This window comes from Ambystoma mexicanum, chromosome 6q (assembly GCF_040938575.1).
Source record: "Ambystoma mexicanum isolate Mex_15411 chromosome 6q, UKY_AmexF1_1, whole genome shotgun sequence".
Lineage (NCBI taxonomy): Eukaryota > Metazoa > Chordata > Amphibia > Caudata > Ambystomatidae > Ambystoma > Ambystoma mexicanum.
The window spans coordinates 1,425,022,718-1,425,045,884 of record NC_090937.1 but is presented as its reverse complement, the minus strand read 5'-3'; the positions used below and the strand labels follow the sequence as shown (position 1 = coordinate 1,425,045,884).

The window sequence follows — 23,167 nt, the reverse complement described above, 5'->3', positions numbered from 1 at the left end:
ACCAATCCACTCCACTCCACTCCTGTCTTCTCTCCCCCCTCTCTCCTCTTTCCCCCCCTTCTCTCACTCATTACAATTTTCTCTCCCTACCCCCCTCCCCTTTTCCCCCTCCCGCCCCTCCTCCCCCCCACCTCCACCCCACTTCCGTCACCATTGGTAATACTTCAATCATTTGCCATCAGGTAATAAAACACCACCCGTGTCAAGTATGACACTACCTAACTTGACGACTCTCTGCACACAAGCTTTAATTAACAATCTGAGACAAACCAAGCTCTTGCTTTTCTTCGTTCTTGTCATCTATATAAAAAATATGCACAGAGTCACGTATTCCTCTTTTACCTCTTTGTTCAGCCCACGACTCCACATGAGGCCGACAGCAACACTTTCTCTACATCGAGGCAGACTGTAGACTGATACTATCTCCCCCTGCATGCTCGAGTGATTTCGTCTCGGGTCGCCATGACAATGATCAACTACGCGGCTTAGCGCATGCGTGATCATCACGGCCCCGGCAATTTTGAGCAGGCAGTCACAGTCTGCACACACCCTCGAACCAGACGGGACGGGTGAGACGAGCCTCCAGCCTCTCCCTCTCCCAGCGGATGTTTGCTGAGTCATGCAGCAGGTCTGCAAAGCAGTGAAGCAGGTAAGCGTGAAATGGGTTTCTTGTCTTTTTCCCCAGGCACGTCTTAACCTCGCATGCAGCTTTCAATACTCCATGCAACCGGCCCGCTCCCCACTCGCCATTTTCATTCGTAGCCCATTCTTTTGGCATTCGACCCATACGACTGGGTTTAAACACCTTAGACCGGCCGCCGCACTGTTTTTTGCAATCCTCACGTGCACACAACATCGTGAATGCACATAGGCATCCAAACGCACAGCGCTTAGTTTGGGAGCACTTTTTCACGTTATCCTGCTTCTGGATCTAAGCACTAGTAGCTATAACATCAAGCCACAATTCTGGGGCACAGGATTTTTTAACCACCATCCCAACACTCTCGAAGTAAATGAGTTCTGGTCTTCTGTTCTGCTTTTCTCATACAGGCAACAGTCGCCAGCCCACAGTGAATAACCACGTTCCGCAAAGCACCGACAGAGTTGAAATTTCATCCAAGCGGTGCAGTTTCTTCACTATCAGGTACTTAAAACTGGTAGAGCATTACCCTCTACTTTTTAATATTTTCCTTCACTCATGTAGCTACTCAGCCATTACCTACTAGTACCACATAACTTGGGGCCAAGATACCCCATCTACAGCTTCTGTTCCCCCTTTCCTTTTATTTTTAAACTCTATGCAGGATATCACCAAGATGTAACTGTGACTTTACCTGAGACCTCTCAGTGTTCACACAGACGCATGATCTTGTGTCATGATCTCTGCTTCCAAAAGGTCAGGGTTTTCCCAACTCCCTTGGAAGCAGATCCATAACCCAGGTTCCGAGTGCCAACCAGTCCCAATTGGGACCTTTTGGACCCAGTCCTGGCGCCAGTGGCACCAGGCTCATAAATATGCCCAGTCCCAGCGCTGGAAGCGCCGGGCTCATAATGCTTGGGTGGACTTACCTGCAGCAGACCATGCTGCTTACTTGCCTGCCAGTTGAGCCTCTGATCCTCTTCTGTTTGGAACTACTTTTCCTGTTGGGTGGGGCAGGATCCACTCCCTAGATTCAGAACACTGGAACTCTTCTGGAAAGCAGGAACTCTTTTCTTACCTAGGCGTGGATGTGGAAGGAGACACCTAAGCACTACAGGAGGCTATTTAAACCACACCCGATGGATGAATCTTGCTTTGCGTTATTCTGCATCCTCTGCAGCAGAACGCTCATCGTGTCTTCTGCATCTGATCCTGGGCCTAAGGAAAAAGGCTTACCATCCTGAATCCAGTCTTCAGCAACACCTATAAAGACAAGAACGAACAGGTTAGCATTACGGTCTTCAGTGACAGCTCTTCACTTACCTGGTCCATCGGCTGTCACCAACGCCTCGCGCTGCATTCCGGCATCTGAAAGACAAAGGCTTACCTACTCTTCGCACGCTCCGGAGGCCTTCGGCGCTGCATCCCGCATCTGAAAGACAAAACAAGGTGCATTTAAAGACATTGGGGAACTTTAATACTCACGTGCCATTACTCCTTTCCACATCTAACCCAGTGGGTATTCCGGCACCCTGCAGCCACTCCGAACTTGTACCTGCAAAATAAAAAGACAGTTAGAGCGCATCGTGAAGCAGGCAACAAGCGCTCACTTACGTGCTTCCAGGCGCTTCTATTCATCACACGGGCTCCATCTTCAACTCACTTCAGCCCGTCATCCGCCATCGCCGGAACCCTGCAAAACAAGAAACATCATTACTAAAGACTTTAAAGACATTAGAATGACTCGAAACTTACCGTTCGTGCAGTAAACGACGGACAGCAGTCCTCTGAAGTCAAGAGGCCTGCTCCTCTTATCCAGTGAAGAAACTGGTTACAGCACCCTGCCCCGAGGCAGATGGAGAGCACGGCGTTCACTTACCTAAGGTGAGAGCGTTAACCTTTGGGGTTCTACAGGAGAAGAGAAAGGGAAGAAGAGAGACATTCAATAACCCAGTTCCTTAATCCCATATTTTCTATCTGCAGACATCTTACCCTTCGAGTCAGACATACAGTGCACAGAGGTCCAGCCCAAAGAGCCAGCTGTGTGTTACACATCACCTTTGAAGATACGGTATACGCCCAGTCAAGACCGGCGCCTCTACGGGAATCAGGTGAGCGTTACATCTTGTCGCTTGATTTTCTCCCCGTGTGGCTTACCCCCGAACCTCTGGGATCTGAAGCACCGGCAGGTAAGCCGGCCACCGGTGCCGAGAGTTTAAAATATTTTTGTTCATTGCCCTAAATACAAGGGGCACCCGCCTGTTCACATCCACCCCTCTCACTCGATATCCATATATTTTTCACAGGGTCCCCAACTAGGAGCCCTGATGAAGGCGGACCTATCGCAATAGAATACCGCCGAAACGTGATGAAGACAGGGAACTAAATCAAACACATATATCCCTGATCCTTTGGAACTTATATTCCGGTTCCAACTATCAAACCTCACGTTGGCAAGGATAAAAAAGATATCTTGTATCAAAGACCCTGCAGCATTAATTGCTTGAAATTAATAATTGCAAAAAGTGACTACCACTGAACAGAATCCACAGTTTGGGCTATGATATTGTCTATCTATTGAACCAGTATCACGCATATGTCCTTTTTGCACTCTATTCTATGATTTAGTCACTTTAGTGAAAAGAAATGAATTAAACCCAATGTTTTGTGTTTTTTGTTTTTGTTCTGTGAATATAATTGTGTTAAAATACTTATGTATACTGTAATCTTTCCCCCAAAAAACTTTGTCTTCTCAATGTACCATGTGGATGTACTTCTATTTTGTTCTACCCTTGGTTGAGATTATAACCTTGTTGATTTCCGATTATGTGTTGTGTTTTTCTAAAAATATATGATTTTGATCTTCTTGGAAGTAGGAAGTGATTGTCTTTTATTCTTCCTAAACTATATTGGTTATCTTTTACCTATTTCTCAAACACTGGAAACATCACTGAAATATTTGTCCTTTGAAACACAGAGCAACTTCACTATTTGGGTGGACACATGAGAACAGCGGTTGACCTCACCTCAGGATTTCTGCAATCCAGAAACCTCATAAAAATAATAATTAACTTTTAAAGAAAAAATATGAAAATAAATAGTAGCAAGGGTACATTCTTCTGTTTAGATGTCCCAGTAATTGGCCTAATTGGAACTATAACACCTGAAACCCCTTGATGGGGATCAGGTGTATGAAAGGTGAAGCACCAGAGAAGCAGGGGAGGGACACCGGACCGAGAGAGCTACCTTGGTGAAAAGAGCAGCAGGAAGACCAGCACAACCCGCAAGAAGTCAAAGGAGAACAGAACGTTGACAGACTGCCCGGTGAAAGAGTGGAAATGTGTGGCAAGGAAGCTGTGTCTCCAGGGAGCAGGTGAAGGCAGAAAAAGGAAACCATGGAGTGTCTCGGCTCCTTTGTTGTGGTCAAACAGTGCTTGTTCCCCTGAATGGAAGTACCAGTCCAGGTGTGTCTGAGGGGCAGGCGGTGGGACCCTGACCTTCGAGAAGAAATCATCCCAACAAGGAAGCTAAAGGGCACTGCAGGGAGTTTCAGAGAATGCAAGAAACTCTGCACGCATATCAAAGTTGCTAAGTTACACTATATCGGTGTGGTCACATGCGATCAGCACTTCTCAAAAGCCTCCGATCAAAGCAGAAGAGTGAACCAAAATGAATGCTACATTAGAAGACGTCTTTGTAGAAACAATATATTAGAGTGGTCACGTCTGAAGAAATTATGCGTGTTCAAAAGTCTGATCTATCAAGGATACCAAGAAAGTAATATGAACTATTAATGTTGTGGGGAAACGAGAATGAAAGCTGTGAACAAGCAGCCGAGGGAAGCCAATGAAGTGTGAGCACAATGCTGACTGAGCAAAAGTAGGCTGAAGTGAATACTGTAAATGAAAGCTAATAAAAAGGGAAATTGGATAAGAGCCAAGGAAGTGCCAAGAATGAGACAGCATTAATCTATGAACTTGTGAGCTTCTGAGTTGGTCGTGAACTGCCAAACGAATCTAAGTCAAGGTGGCAGAAAGCTAGGGCAAGGGTAACTGGTTGCGTGGCCTGTAATGGGTGGGCCGTACGGCCTGTCAACCGTGTCAACACGAGGAAGCCCCAGAAAATCCAGGTGAATTCTGAACACAACCCTGAAATAATATAAAGCTGAACATTGTGAGGTTGTTTTGTGAATCAATGCTTGGAGCTTGGGGAAGGGAACCCAGAGCACCTTTTGAACATTTGTATACGAATACCAAGTTTGCTTCAAACTTGGGGGAAGAGAAATCCATGTCTTGATGCAACATTTGAGACCCATAATTGCTGGAACTGTATCCTGAACTTGGAGAAGGGAGCTAGAGGCTGCTCTAGACTTTGTGTTGAACATGGAGTTAGAATAACCCTACACTACATTTTTGTATTAGACGTGAGGGACAGCATAGGTCTTGACAGACAGACTTTTGATTTTGACTTACGGGCATAGACTTTCCTTAGTTTCTTTAGGTAGGGAAATCCCCACCATAGCTATATGGCAAGTTAGGCACTACACCCATCTTGATATTTAATAAAGATTCTACTATTGAATTCACAATCTGTTGTCTGTGTCTTCTCTTGATACCATGCCTGTCTCACTTGGAGACACCACCCTCTTCACGCTTGGCACAGGCCCACGACTCCCTCAAGCATCTGTTGGCCAAGGAATGTATGTCCCATTGTATCAAGTCTTTTTCTGGCACAAACGTTGCGGCTCTGTCCTGCCTGATCTGGATGGTTATTCCATGTGCCGTACATCCATCCCCCATGCTTTAAGTCTCTTGCTGGCAGTACTGTGGGCCATGCTGCACTTAAGCAGCAGTTGTGCAAACTTGATTGTGCCCAATTAAAGAAACTGGACTCTGAAGGTAGCTGGGAGAATTATTTTAATGCAACATATTCTTCAAACTCCAATGCCAGCTGACAAAGTCAGGAGCTCAAAGTTACATATTGTTATATGTTCTGAACATGGAACATAACATCCATATTGGGAGGATAGCTCAGGGGCAACGCGCTCGCCTTGGAAGCAAAACTACACGGAGCAACACATGTTTAATCCCGCGTCTGCACTTGGAAACCTCTGGGTATTAAGCACGTTATAAATAACCAATTATAATTATAAAGAATACATGCAAGAAGGGAGGCCCTTTCAGGCTAGGCATAATAAAACTCTCAGCACTAAGGGACTGTACAGTCCGCTTAAGTGATCCGACAGTACATTTGAGGTCATTCAAATTTGTCTTAATGCAGGTAACCTGAGCTTGTATCAATTTAAACACAAGAGGCCAGGGCAGCAAGTTTATTCTCTATATTGTAGAAGGGCACCTGAAGCTATCTCCTTTGTCATCGGTATGAGTTCTAGGTTCTTCTCCTGTGGAATTTTCTTGAGTGCAACAGCTTTAGCCCGCACCAGTGCTGGATCGTGGCTGGGGAAAAAAAAAAAAAAAAAAAAAAAAGGTATTTTTCTTTAGAAGGCATGCTTAGAGTAGACCCAGCAGAAGAAATTACCAAAAGACCACCTTCAATCAACCGGATCAGCTCTCAGCAGCAGCACAATGAGGTGGGTGGGGAGCTTCACAAGCTGGCTTTCAGAAAAGCCCCTCATTTCATTTCTTCAGTGTGCTCACACCTACTAGCCTGTACTCTAGAGGAAGCGTGGAGGACCTGGCACATCCACAAGAATCGTGAACTGAGATAAGACCAAGATCGAGAGATTACTGGCAGCAAGATGAAAATATTGATTGCCTGACAAGGGCCTGGACTGAAGGGGAGGAAATACTCTTTACAGTCGGAGAAGATGAATGTAGAGTGGACAAGGAGAGGGAAACACCAACCCAACCAGGGGAAGGAACGAGTTCCTTGGCCTAGAAGGAAAGTGGGTAAGAAACAAATATTGAGTGTCAGAAAAAAGAAGGCAATTACCCAAAACACAAAATACAGGGGTAGGATTGCAAGTCCTAACTTAACGAGGGAGAAAGAAGAGAGATTGTGGCAAAGGAACCAAGTGTTAGACCTGTCAGAATCCACTCACACTCTTGATATTAGAGAGACATTATCTGAGTTAGAGCTCAAGGACAGGCTTGCACACAAGCTACCCTAAGACCGTTTGCCTTTAGCAATGGATGGTTGTGTCTATGGTTAGGGAGAAGTTGAATGGCGGTGCTAAACCAGGAACAGGGAAAGAAGAACAAGTTACTTTCTTACCTGGTAACGTTCTTTCGATGGGATGGTCCGACGACGTATTCCATATCTATGACAGTAATCACCACAGATGTGCTGCTTCGGAAAATCTTTCGGCGTCTGCGTCGACGTCGATACACCGTCCTCGAGGACCTCCTCCGACAGCCGACGTCACCAGATGTTATAAGTAGGACGCACGACGCCCGTAGCCTCAGTTGTAGTTTTTTCCCCAGAACGTGTGGCACCAATCTTCCGCCAGTATGACCACAGAAAGCCTTGCGGAAACATAAGCTTCAATCGCATAAGAAATTCTGTAGTGGGGTAGGCAGGGAGGAAGGGAGCGATATGGAATACGTCGTCGGACCATCCCATTGAAAGAACGTTACCAGGTAAGAAAGTAACTTGTTCTTCGAGGGGATTGGGTCCTCCGACGTTTTCCATGTCTATGACAGACTCCCAAAGCAGTACCAACGTAAGGAGGTGGAAAAAGAATTTAGAATATACAAATTTAGATTGCCCAATCAAATTGCAGAGTAAAGGACCGCCTTGCCAAAGGCCAGATCCTGCCCCCGGATAGAATCGAGGGAGTAGTGACGTACAAAAGTATGGACCGAAGCCCAGGTGGCTGCATCACAGATGTTACAAATAGGAACACCCCTCTGCAGGGCAGTAGAGGCAGCCATACCCCTGGTAGAATGCGCCCATAAGCCTACCGGAGGGTCCTTACCCGCCAAGCAGTAACATTCGGAAATTGCCAAGATTATCCATCGAGACAAAGTCTGCTTTGTAACAGCTTGTCCCAAACACCTTCCAGCATAACCAATAAAGAGTTGATCGTCCACTCTGAACCGAGACATGCGTGAAATGTAGAAGCTTAAAGCTCTCCTAGGATCCAGCCTATGGAGCCTCTCCTCTTTGTTACCATGATGTGGAGGAGGATAAAAAGCCGGAAGAATAACCTTCTGGCTTAAATGAAATTCCGACACCACCGTCAGAAGAAAGGAAGGACGAACTTCAAGGACAACCCTTCCTTATGAAACGCAGTGAAGGGTGGCTTAACTGAAAGTGTCTGTAACTAACCCGCTCGCAGAGTGAAAGTGACCTCAACTAAAAACACAGTTTTAAGAGTTAACAGTCTCAAAGGACAAGAATGCAAAGGCTCAAACGGAGCACCCATTAGAAACTTGAGAACAAGGTTCAGATCCCAACCAGGCACCTGGAAAGGTGACAGAGGGAAGACATTAGTGAGCCCTTTCAGAAACTGAAAAATAAAAGGGATTTTAAAATAAGCACACTCCTCAGACGAGCGCCTAAATATAGACAGCGCCGCCAGATACCCTTTAACGGTACACACTTGGATGCCCTTGTGGGCCAAAGAAAGCAAGAAAGACAGAACGACAGGAATGTCACATGAAAAAGGATCCACACTCTGAACCCTGCACCAGTTGCAGAACTTCCTCCAACGGCAACGGTACAGGGACTTTGTTGCCGGCCGTCTGGCCGAAAGCAACACCTCCATCACGTCTTCAGGAAGGTCCCAATCCTTATACCTCAACCTTTCAGAAGCCAAGCGTGAAGGTTGAGGGATCTGACCTCTGGATGGAGAATCTGACCCCCCCCCCACCTCCCGTGAGAGCAGATCGTCTCGGTAGGGAAGACGACGTGGAGTCCAGAAAGTCCGGGTACCACGTCCTCCGGGCCCATGCCGGAGCAAGGAGGATCATCCGGGAATCGAACCTTCGTAACCTCTGCAGCACTTGCGGGATGACGGGGACTGGAGGAAACGCGTACAGCAGTGGGAATGAACACTCCACCACAAACGCGTCTCCCAAGGCCCCTCTTGGAGGAAATTTCCGCGAGCAGAACCTTTCGCGCTTCCGGTTGACACTGGAGGCGAAGAGATCCACTTGAGGGGTCCCCCAAAGGGCAAAGATCTCCAGGAGAATCTCCTGAGCCAGCTCCCACTTGTGAGAGATTGTGCTCTGCCTGCTCAGAGCGTCCGCGGTCTCGTTTTCGTCTCGGGCCAGATGAACTGCTGAGATCGAAATTTCCTGCTGGATGGCCCAGAACTAGAGCTGCATCTCCTCCATGCATAGAGGAAGTGACCCTGCCCCCCACTTTTTGTTGAGGTAGTGCATGGCCACTGTGTTGTCCGTCAGAATCAGGACATTCTTTCCTCACACAGTCGGCAGAAAAGCCTTCGGGGCAAGCCTCTCAGCCCTCAGCTCCTACAGATTGATATGGAGTCTGGACTCCGACGGAGACCAACGACCACTGACTCAACTCGTTGGCATGAACTCCCCATCCCGTGAGGGATGCGTCCGTCACGATCGTCACCTCCGGCCAGGGTAGCCAAAATTGAGCCCCCTTCATCAGATTGCCTTCGACGGCCCACCACAGAAGGTCCTGGGCGACCGAGAGCGGCACCTGAACGGGGTCCAACATCCTGCCGGAGGACTAAGACCACTGGAGCTTGAGTGCCCATTGCAAAGATCTCATCCGCAACCTGGCCCCTGGCACCAGAAGAATGCAGGATGCCATGAGGCCGAGCAATCTCAAGAACTCGAACGCAGGGAGACTCTGGGCATGTTGGAACTTGTGCACCATCTGCTGAATGTGATGGGGCCCTCACCTGGGGAGGAAAACACTGCCCCAGGGGCGTGTCGAGCACTGCTCCGATGTACTGGAGCCTCTGAGTTGGCGTCAAGTGGGACTTCTTTAAGTTGAGGGAGAAGCCCAGCCAGTGGAGGGAGTGGCAGGTGACGGACAGATGATCCAGGACTTGCTCAGGAGTGCGCCCTGATCAACCAATCGTCCAGGTAGGGGTAGACGTGAATCCCCCCTTCTGAGATACGCTGCCACCACACCATGAGCTTGGTGAAAACCCTCGGGCGGAGGTCAATCCGAACGGCAGGACCCGAAACTGAAAGTGCGAGCCGCGAACCTCAGGTACTTCTTGTGCTTGGGATGGATCGGCACATGAAAATAAGTGTCCTTGAGTTCGAGAGACACCAACCAGTCCTGAAGTTGAAGGGCCTGGAATACGAGAGTAACCATCTTGAACTTGTCCTTCCTGAGGAGTTTGTTCAAACCGCGCAAGTCCATGATGGGTCTCAATCCCCCGTCTTTCTTCGAAATAAAAAAATAAGGGGAATACCATCCCCTGTTCCTCTCCGCTACAGGCACCAGTTCTATGGCGCCTTTCTCCAGCAGGGATTGAATTTCCTGCGCAAGGAGCGGATCCGGACTCTTCAAAGAGAGATTCTCTGGTGGATTGTCGTGAGGCCTCTGCCGGAAAGGAAGACAGTAGCCGTGGGCTAGGATCTCCAGAACCGACACATCTGAAGTAATGGCACGCCACTCTAAAAAGATAACGCGCCAGCCTTCCCCTAACCGGCGAACCATGGGACATGGCCTCATGACTGAGCTGAAGCGGCTGCGGCGTTGCCTGAGGGAAAGAGGCAACTGCCCGAGCAGCCTTGGCACCTCGAGTACCCTGCTGTCCACCTCTGGCACTCCTACGGTGGCCCCTTTGACTGGCAGCTCCTCTCGCTTTACCAAAGGATGAGTAATAACAAAAGGAACCTCCCCTCCATTACTGTCCCCTAGGACGAAAAGGCAGAGGTTGGCGAACTGCAGCACCCAACGACTTTGCTGCAGCTTTGGAGGTCTGCAACCTCTCAAGGCTCTAGTCAGCCTTGCTGCCAAAAAGATGTTCACCGTCAAAGGGCATGTTGAGGAGCCGGGACTGCACACAGGAGCAAACCACGAATTCCGCAACCACGCAAACCTGCGTATTACGGTGCTCGTCGCCATGGACCAGCTGACGCAATCTGCCATGCCCAAACCCGACTGAACGGCCTCACACATGGCATCCTTGCCATCCTGGACCATAGCAAGAAAACCATCCCGTTCGTCCCCTTCGGGAATATGTTCAGCCGCTAAGGAAACAGTTCCACAGAGTTTGTGTGAAACGTGACAAGGCTTGGCTGAAGAGCCATACCCCCTGAAGAAAACACTTTCTTCGCCCAACCATCAAAACGCTTGTCGTCCCTATGAGGAATGATGGTAGGATACGACGCCTGCTTTTCTGGGGCCGTAGCTGCCTGCACCACCAAACTCTCCGGAGTGGGGTGCTTAGTCAAGTAGCAGGGGTCGCTACTGGCTGGGTGGTATTTTCGTGGCAAAGACTTGCTCACTGCCGGGAGACTCTCCGGAGAAGTCCAAACAGCTGCCACCCTCCTCTGTAGAGCCATATGGAACGGCAGTAACGGGTCAGTTGATGGACCTTGGTCGAGGATATCCGTAAGGTCATCCTGAAGAAAATCCCCTAGGGGAGCAGACCACCCCAAGTACTCTGTGACCCTAGACATAAGGCGCCGGTACGAGGAGTCGGTATGGGTGCCAGGCTCAGGCCTACAAAACTCCACCTCCGGAGAGATGTCCAGACCACTGGTGTTGTGCAGGGACTGACGCAGGTCCTCAATCTGGCTATGGCCCGAGAGAATCTCATCTGGCACCATATGCCATTATCAGAGTCCTCATCCACCTCTGAAATGTACTCAAGATGGTGGAAAGTGGGCACAGAATGGGGAACAAAGCCATGCTTGACCTTGGCCAGAGCCTTTCTAGGGTGTACCACCGTGCCCCGGGGTACCTCCGAAACCACGGCCTCGAAAGGGGTTGAGGCCGTAGAGTGAAACGGCGTTGACGCCAAACGCGGCGCCGACAGCGTCGACACAGGCCTCCAGGGCGGAGCCCCGAGCGTGTCCCTTGACATCCTGGGCGCCGATGGTGTCGACTTCCTCGGAGGCGGATCCATGAGAGAGTGACGACCTCGGCGCTACAGGCGTCGACGTCTTCCTCAAAGACATCACAGGCTCACACGGTCTCGAGCGCGTCAAGGACCGGGACCTGGAAGGGGCATGACTAGAACGATTTCCCTTGTCCAGCGGGACCGCTCCCGCGAATCGTGCCGACCACCCGAGCACGAAGGCATACGAGCGGTGTCTCTAGTCCGATCACGACCGACCACACTCTGAGGCGCGGACGGACCATTGACCTGCGATTCGAGAATCGCTAGCATTTTCTTACCGAAGGAAGCCCATTCCTCCGGCGTCGCATGCTTGGTGGGATAAGCGACCCACCGACGGGCGGACTCCTCGGATGAGGAAGGCGACCGATGACGGCGCTTCCGGGAGTGCCTCGGAGTGGCGGGACCCACTCTGGGACCGAGACCCACTGGACTTCCGACGACGATGTGGAGAGTTGCCCCTCGAATCGTCCGTCGAAAGCCCTGTGGACCTCGACTTCCGGCGCTTGGACACCTTACCGACCGACAGTTTCTTCTTGCGCTCCCGCAAGGCTTTGGACGTAAGCGACTGGCAGTCGACACAATCATCCATGCCATGGGCCTCCCCGAGGCACTAGAGGCAGGCGTCGTGCGAGTCCGTCACCGACATCTTGGACCCGCAGTCCCCGCACTTCTTGAAGCCCGGACGCGGGGTGGAAGAAGGAGGTAGACATCTCGAAGACTTAAACTTCACAAACGAACAGGTTCGAAGAACCGAAAGAACAGAAACTCCAAAGAGTCGAGGCGCGCCGAGATCTCCGAAGCGAACACTTTTGCGAAAAAAAACGGAACTGAGGCTACGGGCGTCGTGCGTCCTACTTAGCACATCTGATGACGTCGGCCGTCGGAGGAGTTCCTCGAGGACGGTGTATCGACATCATCGACGCAGGACGCAGATGCCGAAAGATTTTCTGAAGCAGCACAGCTGTGGTGATTACTGTCATAGATATGGAATACGTCGGAGGACCCAATCCCCTCGAAACTTTCTTTTGGTCTGGACCCAGCCTGCAGAGTGTCCCTGGACCCCTCTTGGAAGAGTGAAAAGTGTCTGTGGTGGGGAAGAAGAGAGTCAACCCCACTGGCATTGCAGCCACAATCCCTTTTGGACAGACTAGTTGGACAGACTAGTTGACAAACTAATTTCCTTTGATTGTAGTCAGTTTGGCTAACGGGTATGTCAAACAGATGTGCGACTTGCAGATACAATCTATGTTGCTGGATAAAGCAGCAAAACATTAGCCAAAGCATGGTTTGCTTGTAATCAAATGTTCAGACAAACATTAAAACAAAAAGCTGATGTCTGTGGCCTATGTTTGGTAAGCAGTCAGACAAAACTAACCAAATTTTATGATAACATTAAGGTGCTCATGTCAAAGCCTAGAAAGTAAGCAAATGTGACAAAGAAGGTTAGTCAGTCCCTATTCATGCAAAACAGCCCCAATTTATCCTAATACGCATAACATTATGCAACATCACAACATGATTTGTTCACCCTGGAACAGAGGACACTCATCAATGACTTAAGTGATCCAATCAGATACTACTTTATATGTTCCAGGACAAATGATCTTACGCAAGCTAGCACCCAGTCTCAGATCACTTTATAATAGGACAACATTCAAAATTATACAATGCTTTATTCCACATGAAACAATATTCAAAAAACCAATATTCAAAATGGGGCTATATAAAGCCAAACAAACAAGTTAGGCGGGGTAATGTGCAGCAAACTTTGACATGACCCCTCCCTTGTGTTAGGCAGAATCCTGTGCAGTTCCCTTAGGGAACACTGCAAAAAGATTCAGACTACAGGAGTAAGCAGTAAACCCAATTGGTAGCAGTCTGCACCACCCAGATTTACCTCGTAGCTGTGGCTGAGCAGTCAGACTTCTCTCAAGAAGAGTAGGGCAGTATATATAGTATACACAATAGGGCTAAAAACACAGTAGAGCAAACAAACACTGACCAGAGCTTTGTATCAAAAGTATATAATCATTTATTTAAAACGCACTTTAGGAAATACACTAGCACTCTAAATCAAAAGCAAGTTAAAACACAGTCAGGTAAAGTATAGACACCTCCCTTGATAACTATTAGACAAGTCGGAGTTAAAACACCACTATTTGTTAAAACAGGTTTGAGCACGTAACCTAGATGACACTTTAATAGTTAAGTTAAAGGGAGAGAAAAAGGCAGGGCATACAAATAAAACAGTTCCCAACACTATAAGAAGTTCAAAGCAAGGGAGTAAAGGCAGTATACACTGTAGAGCCAAAGTTCATAGGCCAGGCCCACTTTAAATGGAGCAAAGCGAAATGCACTAAAAGTCTTTGCAGAATGTTCAAAAGAGGTTGGGGTGATTCAAGAAGTAACGTTAGAAGGTCTGGGGCCAACCCAGTTGGAAAGCCAAGGATTTAAGAGTCACCTTTAGCAATCCGTGGAAAGGGAGGCCAGGCGGAACACAGTACCTTAAAGAGAGAGGAAGCTCCAAGCAGTGGCAGTTGTTCCTGGCAGTGGTTGCAGTTCGTTGTTTTCGACCAGGGGAAGAGAGGATCTCGTCGAGGAGGAAACTGAGTCGATGCACTGCACAGGGATGAAACCAGCCGCGGAGTTCGTCGGTTAAAAGGTGCGTTCCTTTTATTCACGGTCAAAGTGGTGAGGCTTGGCTATCCGGCCGCCAGGGAGGTTGGCACGGGCGATTCGACCAAGAGACGTCTTTGGAAGGCGAAAGGGGTGAACTGGTTGATCCCACCAGGTCAAAGGGAGAAGACTCGTCCAGCAGAAGATCTTCTCTTGTCGTTGGGAAAGTGGTGGTGTCGTCGTTGCATATGGCTCAGCTTCTTCCCTCTTCGGATTCTTAGGTCCTGTGGCGACTTCTGAAGTTCCAGTCCCAAAGGCCCTGCTTTTATGCAGAAGAACCCCCATTCAACAGCTTAGCTGTCACTCACACATGCTAAGTGGTGAGCCGGGCGGCTCACCACTGGGCCAATCAGAATAGAGTGCGACTTGGGTTGCTAAGGCAACGCAGTCCAGGGTGCCAATTCCCCTCCCCACACATCCTGTGGAACCCAGACAGAGTGGCACCATTTGGAGGGCTTCTGTGGAGAAGCCCGCCAAAAAGTGGAACAAAGGACTCGACCTTGATTAGAGTTACAGAGACGGACACGAACACCATTTTAGAAAAGAGTTCTGGCAAAAAGACCCAACCGTTGATTTAATATTAAATAAATAAACCGGCGGTATCTAACATTGCACCAAAAAGTGGTGCGTTTAAAATCAATGGGAAAATCCCATAGGAAATATTCCGGTGGAATATTTTGCGTGGTAACCACTGCCACCAGCCAGAAACTCGACAAGGGGGGGACTGGATAGTGCCCCCTTGAAAACAGACCCAGGGGCAATCGAATTAACCCCTTCCAGTACTTCCACAATATGATGGTTTGTACTGGTTCTGTTCACAATTCTGGACTAGTAAAGTCAATGGTGACTTTACATGCCCCGGGAGACAGTAGTCAGTCCCAGGGTATGGAGTCTATGTTTGGGGGTCACTATGACATCCCTATGTTACTGCACTGAGGGTGCTGTGTAACACATAAAAAAATAGATGATACCCTTATGGAGTAAAAGACCCCATAGCCCATAAGCACACAAAGAGTCAAAGGCATACCTCAAATCATGCCTAAGAGTGGGAGGAAAAGAGTCTCACTCTAAGCAGGAGAAAAAAACCCCAGAAATCCAGCAAAGCTGCTGGGGGACTCACTAGGTTTGGGAAATTAGCCTTATAAGAGAATTCTCCCTAACACCTTGATATTTATTTTAGTTCATTTATGGAATTGTTTTAGCGCAGTACATATAAAATGACAACCATGCAGAGTTAGCATTACAAATCATGAGCGAATACATCAAAATACATGGCTGGGCAAGAACATTAGTATACAATATGCTAGCACGGAGACTGGTAGAGTTTGTTCTCATTTGAGAGGCAAAGAGTTCTGAGGGTGTTTGGCGGCCATCATGGGCTGGGTTGCATAGACCCCCCCCCCACCCTTCCACCTTGCCAGAGGCGTATGGAAGACTCCACTTAGTGGGATGCTGTGCTACATAAACTCCTTAACTAAACAAAATAATGGCACATGTTCCTTGATCTCTATAAAATCTAATAATACCCCTTGTATGCCCAATCTCACACATTCTGTGTTAAGATTGTCCTCTAACCACCGTCAAGAGCATTTCCAATCCAACATGACCAATACGAGACATGTTTCTGCCATGCATACTTGTACCTGCCCACTCACTCAGGTATACTCCAGCCTTTGGGATATGCCCACATTGCTATCGGGGCTCATCCGTGGCAGACGTGTGCCAAACAAATGGCCATTAACATAATTGTAAGTTAACCAAAGGCATGTACCTGGTGGACAAAGTGAACAATTCACAGCAGCTTCGGTCAAGGCTTCCTGTCCATCTGGACAAAGCGGGCATTCGCTGCAGCTCCCTGTACTGAATGAGAAAAAAAAGAGTGATGGATTCAGTCACAAGATCCCACCATCTTCATATGGAGCATGCAAAGCTATGCAAACCTCTCGCAAATGAAAACATATATCTTGGTAAAACAGCTGTTTGTGCCAGATTATGAAGGGGAGCATAGCTGAAACAAAACAATGCCATCTTGTAAAGTGAAAGCCTGAGTTACATAGGGAACAGGGGCAAAATGGAGCCTAAGGAGAAGTGGCCAATTCTTGACGATCGATTCCATCATTGTCTGGTGGCATCCTCTGGAAGAATGTATCAATACCAAAACTATTTCCATTAGGGTCAAAGGTGAGCATAATTGGAATGTGGCCAAAACCTTTAAAGTGAGGTCAACTTGTCAGGATTCCTGATGTAGTGGGTGCACAATCATTATCCCTTCATCCCTTTTCCTCGCACTAGTCCTTATGCGAGGTGCCCTCACTGCCGGATACAATTTGCAAAGTAACTAATAGCATTCTTTTTTTTTTAAAGAGATTAAAAACATTTGCCCCACCCGCTACCATTAGGCCCTTTTCTTTTGACTTTTGCACTACTGATATGGTAATGGATTAAAATGGTAATGGTTTCCGCCTTACCTTTGGTTAGGCAGATGTTAGTAGGTGAGGGGGCACAGTAAAAACACCCTGCCGTAGCAAGAACACACTGAAGGTCGTTCAATCTTCTCCCTCAAGCACAGCCGATGGCCTCGAGCAGCACCTGTGTCAGGCACTTACAAACCCTCGAAGCATCCCAGAAGAGTGGCAACATGACAGTACTTTGAGGATTGGAGCACACAAGTATCACCAACTATAAAAGTGAGCTCCACCGAAACATGGTGTCTTTTGGTGGGGCAGAAAGATGAAAGGGACAGAGCATCACACACAACTATCTACTCCCTCCTCCGCTAAATCCAGCAGGCACAAGCATAACAGATCACACAGGAGACATACCAGGTCTTGCTCCTAGACTTGCTGCGACTGTTCCAGGCCCTCTTTGTAGGGTTCTGGGTTCCCCACAGATGACTCTGACCTCAGGTGAAGTTCCAGAAACTTCTTTAATTAAGTTCCAGTACATTGTGATAATCATATATGGTCAAGTACATCTGGGTTCAGGGCAACATACACCTGCATCCTCCCAGGTAGGCTTACATCTCTCAACTGACCAACATAGAACCCTTGAATCATACATCAACATTCTCACAACCCAGATTCTGTGTCACTCACTTAGCATTCTGCTCCTTCTGCACAAGCAACAAAGAAACCTAATCACTACACTCTTCCTACTGCTCCAAACGGCCCGCTTACTCTTCTGCAAGCTGTACAGACTAAGAACCCTAGCTACGCTCTGGATAAATTGATCATTTGAAAGAAGTCTGGCTGCTATTTTGACTAGAAACCTGAGTGATCTGTTAAAAGTGCAAGAACGAAATCAGATGGCAGTGTCGTCCTAGACCCTGAACTGGAAGGCATACAAGCAGGGGGACAATATAATTATAAAACCGCATTACAAGAGGACATTGCTCACACCGGAGAGTATGCTTTCTTTTATGTGGTGCAGCCCTCAACCATGCACTAAGTTGATAAAAAAAAAAGGTTTACACCTATTCATCTTCATATGTCCAGCGCAGAGAATTTACGGTACAGTGATCTAATTATCCCCCGCCCCCAAGTTTCAGATCTGTATGTACTTTCTCATAGGTTTTCAGACTACTCACTCCAAGTTGTTGAAAGTTCTCTTTCTGTTGCCCATCAGACCAGAGTGCATGGGTGTCTCAGAGATGCACTGCAATAGACTCCACTTTAAACAGGATGTATGCCAACCATTACATAATTACGATACGTACTTCTGCATCTTATTGCTTGAATAAGTCAGTGGCATTTTGGGTTGCTGTGGAAGAAGGGTCTGACTCTTCGGACTTACTCTCTCCGATGCACAAATTGGCCTTTGTTACCTTCAATCTTTAGCCATAGCATCCGCCTTCAACGTTAAGCTCAATGCCTTTATTGAATGAGAGGGATAAAAAGTGATACAGTGCAGAAGTCATCTGCGAGACAAGACACAGTGGTAATTCCACTTAGGCAAGATCCTCCTCTGTATGGATGGTGTGGATCATAACCCAGTATGACATCATCAATACCTCTTTCTTCATCGCCTTCACTAGCCCAGATAAAGGTTTTACGACTGCTGCAGTTCTTCTCAATTACCAGTTCCCAATGAAGCATCACAGGGGAGGTAGTGGGATTCTGATTGTGATCGATATCAGACCCCCCCGGGGTCCTCAACATTGCCACCTGTGCCTATCAGGTGCCAGTGTGCCATTACTTCAGTACCTGCCTCATTCAGGCATATGGTCTAACACATTTCGAAATAACACCCAGAATGAGCAAGACATTTTACTGAAAGGACATTCTTTCTACAAGGGCAATCTCTCCAGTGCCCGACACAGAGAGGGGTTAGGACTCTACAGAACTCTCATTTGGTAATGGGCCCTGCATTATAGTGGCATCCTGTATTGGATTTCAAGATGGTCAATGGCTTTGTAAAAGATATATCCTTCAGAAAGGGTCAATTCCTTCCATTTGCATTCTCTAGAGGGGGATTCAAGACATTAAATGAAACAATCTAAGGGATTCTCAAATGATTGCCGGGCTGTAAGCCTTCAAAGGTCTATATTCAATATCATTAAAGCAAGGGTCTTCCTCCTCAGGAAGGGCTCAAGCTCCAGAGTCATTGCATGCTTAAATCAGCCAGGACTCTGAGTCTGTGGGTAAGGAGAGATGGCCTTTGTGTTCACTGTTGCTTGTGTCCATTTCCATGTGAACTCTTGAGTGGCATCTCCTCATGTATCCTTCCCCAGAGTAATAGGACTACAGTGGAATGTGTCAATGCCAGGTAATTTGAGAAGGTTTCTGTGATCACGGTTGAATGAAGTGAACGTTGACAAAAAAAAAAAAAAAATACACGCGGATTCTCCATCTCCCAGATGCAGGTAAAACTGGCTAGGGGAGTGTTAGGGAGATTTATCATGTGTATGCTTCATCCCCTCTCCTAGTGAGACACCCAGCACTTTTTGCTGGACTTCTGCTTTTCCTCTCTATCCTGAATGAGGGGAGCCTTTTCTCCCTCATTCACTCTTATTTTCTTGGTCTGTGGAACTCTGTTCTCTGTGTTTTACCTTTTCTTTGGAGTCTTCTTTTCTCCATATCTCCTTAAAGGCATCAGTGTTTAACTTTTGAAGCACTCAGCACCCTATGTGCAGTGTTGCTGGGGACCACTTGGGTCCTCCTTTGAGATTCTTTTACGATCCTTCAGAACTACAGTTATCAATACTTTGTGTCCCTCCTAAAACTTTATACTATAAGATTAGCACACACCACCTTATGTGGAGTGCTAAGAGGATACCTTGTATCCCCTTCTCTTTGCTCCTGTGTCTTTTTAGTCACATAGACAACCCTATAGTTATGGCTGGTGGCAGTGGATGTGTTCTACCAACTATTGTGCTATTTTCTACTGCAGTCTCCGTTATGCACAATAGGGTCATCCATGTTCTAAACATGGTTGCTCCATTCTTTTTTCACCATTTCTATTGTGGTTGTTCTTTGTTGGCCCTTTTTCTACCATTCTGGGAGGAGGAGGTTTGAATTCGAGTTTTGCCTTTGGCGGGAACCCTTAAGTGTCCCCACCTCAGCTTGTGTGTCTGCGAAGGTAGGAAGTGGGGGAGAAGTTTCTCATTCCCCTGCCCTTTGTCTGCCAGAGTGCCTGAATGGAACCAGTTCAAACTGGGGGGGGGGGGCTGGCTCTCCTGGCTGGACAGCCACCTGTCCCTTTCTGAAAAATGCTGAGAGTTTGCAGAGGAGTGAGTGGGGAAAACCAAATAAAAGGTGAGGATACTGGTGAAAAAAGGTGAAAGGCAAGTTGACCACTGGAACAGAAGAACCAAAGCTGAAGACGACCAGAGATGCCTGCAGACCCTTGCAGTACCCGTGAAATGACCATTGCTGTCCTGACCCTGTTTTCTAATTGACAGAGGAGCTTCGAAGGGGACTCATACCGTTTTGCTGGTGGGACCAACTAGCCTCAAGACTAGCCTCAACACGAACTACAAATTGAGCCATCTCCTGAGTTGCTGTGACTTTCCAGAGTTTAAGACAGTGAATTCCAGGGAGACCTCCAAACCATTTGCAGTGCAACGTCTTGGCGAGGCGGACTCCGTCCAGAACTTTGGTGATTCCAGTTGGACCTCCAGAGGCACGATCCCACTCATCTAAGTCCCCTCACCAGTGTGCAGGACTTCAGAATCGAAGATTGACCGAGTGAAACCGTACTTTGTTTGGAGCTGATAAAAAGGCGTCAAAACTACAGAATGAAACGGGAGACTGAAGATATCCTTGCTGAGGGTCCTCTCTCGCAACTGCTGCTGTGACCTCTGCTTCAGAACCCGTCCTCTGTCACCAGACCGAGAAAGCCAGAGACCGGATCCATCTCTGCTACACAGGAGAGTATCAAGACGAATTTGCTTCTTCTACCCCAAGGTACTGTGGGGCTAAAAGGCAGAATTTACTCAGAGCTGAAGAGTCACCCCAGTTTAACTGGAGTGCGTGAATAGGTATTTGGGTATCCACCCATGCCTCTGGTCCAGGCTTGTTGGCGTGTGCCCTTCACAGTGTCCCCCTAACTTGTGTTATATTGCTGAACACCTTTTTCCTAGAGACTAAAACTATCCTGGAGGAACATTGCTATTCCGCTACTTCGAAAGATTTTGGCTCCACTTCTACACTGACTTTTTTGTATAGTTAGAGAATGGACTTAAAAAGCATTAAGAACACTGAAAAGTGTTTCTAGAACGTTGAGTTGCTAGTGTGTGTATAGCCAACCTTTCTCCTACCAAAATACTTGATCTAATGTTAAATAAAATTACTGTTCATCTGTAAAGTAACGCGACTGCGCGGTCATACCAATAATATGGTAGAACTGTCAGTGTCAAACTCTGCAAGAATTGCAACCGTGAGCAACTACTATTGAAGTAATCACCTCTGAAAAGTAAGAATTCCTGTGTGTAGGTTAGTGAAATAGTGAAATAAGTATTTATCTACCTTCCTTTTGTAAATAAGAATAAATTTATATTTTTAATACAACATTTACTGTGTAAGTGTTTCTTTGGACTATTGCATTTACTGGGTTGAGTGTACATACCTACAGTTCACATCTTCCTCGTATTGAATTGAATTGATTTTTTATTTATATCGCGCTCATACACAAGTGTTTCTCAGCCAGGCAAGGGAGGGGAACAAGGAAGAACAAAAAAACAACGATCTTGCTAGGCTCAGTGAAACTGAGAACACGCAGGTGCATGGGAAAGGGAAAAGTGCATGGAAGGGGGGAGATGTGGAGCAAAAGGAAGAACAGATAAATAATAAAAATAAATAGATCATAAAAAGCAACAAACATTGGTAGTGCAGCCAGCAAGTGGCAAGTGCTGGGTTTAAGGCAGCAGACAGGGTAAGTCTGATAAGTGCAGGCAAAAGGGGGTGGGGGGGAAGTGCATGGTTTCAGATACAGACCGCAGGGAAAAGGGAGGCCCAGAGGCAGTGCAGGTACCTTGTCCCGGAAGACAGAGGATAGGCCAGGTGCACGGTGCTGAGAAAGAACAGATCAGCAGGGAGAGGAGGGGCAAAAGCAGAAGCAAAGAGGAAGGTCTTGAGGTGCGTCTGGAACCAGAGATGGTTCTCCTGAAGTTTCAGAATGGCAGGGAGACTGTTTCAGAGGGATGCCCCAGCCAAAGACAGAACTACCTCCAGCTCATTTCTTGCAAAAACGACTGACCCTGAGGGAGGTAGAGGAGATAAGAGCTTGAGAGGGGAGGTATTTGCGGAAGGATGGCTGAAGGTATTTTGGACCCAGAAAGCCTTGTGGACAATGCAGAAGGTTTTGAATGTAATCCTTGCATCCACTGGGAGCCAGTGGAGAGATTTCAGGGCTGGAGAGATACGATCCCAGGGCTTGGAGCCAAGGACAAGTCTTGCAGTCCTTTGAGGCAGGTAAATTTAGAAAGAGGCTGTTGAAATAGTCCAACCTTGAGAGAACCAGGGCTCGGGAGACACTGAGCTTCTGGGGGAAGGAAAGGAAAGGCAGAGTACCTCTGAGGAGGTGCAGTAGGAAGTTTGACTTTTTAGAGACATTGGGCAGAGAAGGAAAGTGTGGAATCAAAGATGAACGAGTTTTTGGGCCTCACAGGTGGGGGTAGGAGGGCGGCCGAGGAAGGCCAGCCAGAGAGTGAGGGGAGAGGAAGGTGAAGGTGTGCTGATGATGAAGATCTCCGTCTTGCTAGCATTCAGGCGAAGATTGTTGGCGGCACACCAATCCTGAATGGCAGTTAGGCAATCAGAGATGAGAGACGGGGAGGAGGTGGCCGAAGGAAGCCTGAAAATGAGTTGAGGTTCGTTAGCATAGCACTTGAAATTGGAGCAGAAAATTGCAATGCAGTAAGCAAGAGTTGCCAAGTATTGGTTGAAAAGCCAGGGTTGAGAGGTTAGACCCCTGGAGAACACCACAGGTAGAAAGGGAGATGGATGATAGGAAAGACCCAATTTGGACCTGGGAGGGTCGATCAGAGAGGAAAGGAGGTCAGCCAGGCCAGAGCCTGATCAGTGGTATGGTTGACCATGATGAAGACAGAAGAGAGATCGAATAGGATGAGAACAGAGGGAATGTTAGAGTCAAGGTTGGAGAGCAGATATTCACGGATGTTCAGGAGAGCAGTTTCCGTGCTTCTGGCAGCTCCGAAGCCAGACTGATGGTCGTCGAAACAGCCAACAGAATCAGAATAAAGGTTAAGCTGAGAGATGGCCAGCTTTTCCAGGAGTTTGCCCAGAAAAGGGATACGATAAGCCTGGCTACTCTGCCATTCTACCCAGATCCTTTGGGTAGTACAGACTTGTAATAAGAGTTGGGGA

General features: G+C 47.7%; 1 protein-coding gene across 2 annotated transcripts in view; it reads right to left on the bottom strand.

Annotated features, from left to right (window-relative positions):
- LOC138516754 (signal peptide, CUB and EGF-like domain-containing protein 1) overlaps positions 1 to 23,167 on the bottom strand; it is a 656,121-nt gene that overhangs the window by 196,946 nt on the left and 436,008 nt on the right. For both annotated transcript variants that reach the window (XM_069632130.1, XM_069632131.1), the window contains exon 6: positions 16,114 to 16,202. In XM_069632130.1, coding sequence (XP_069488231.1) covers positions 16,114 to 16,202 — 89 coding nt within the window. The remainder of the gene's footprint in view (positions 1 to 16,113; positions 16,203 to 23,167) is intronic.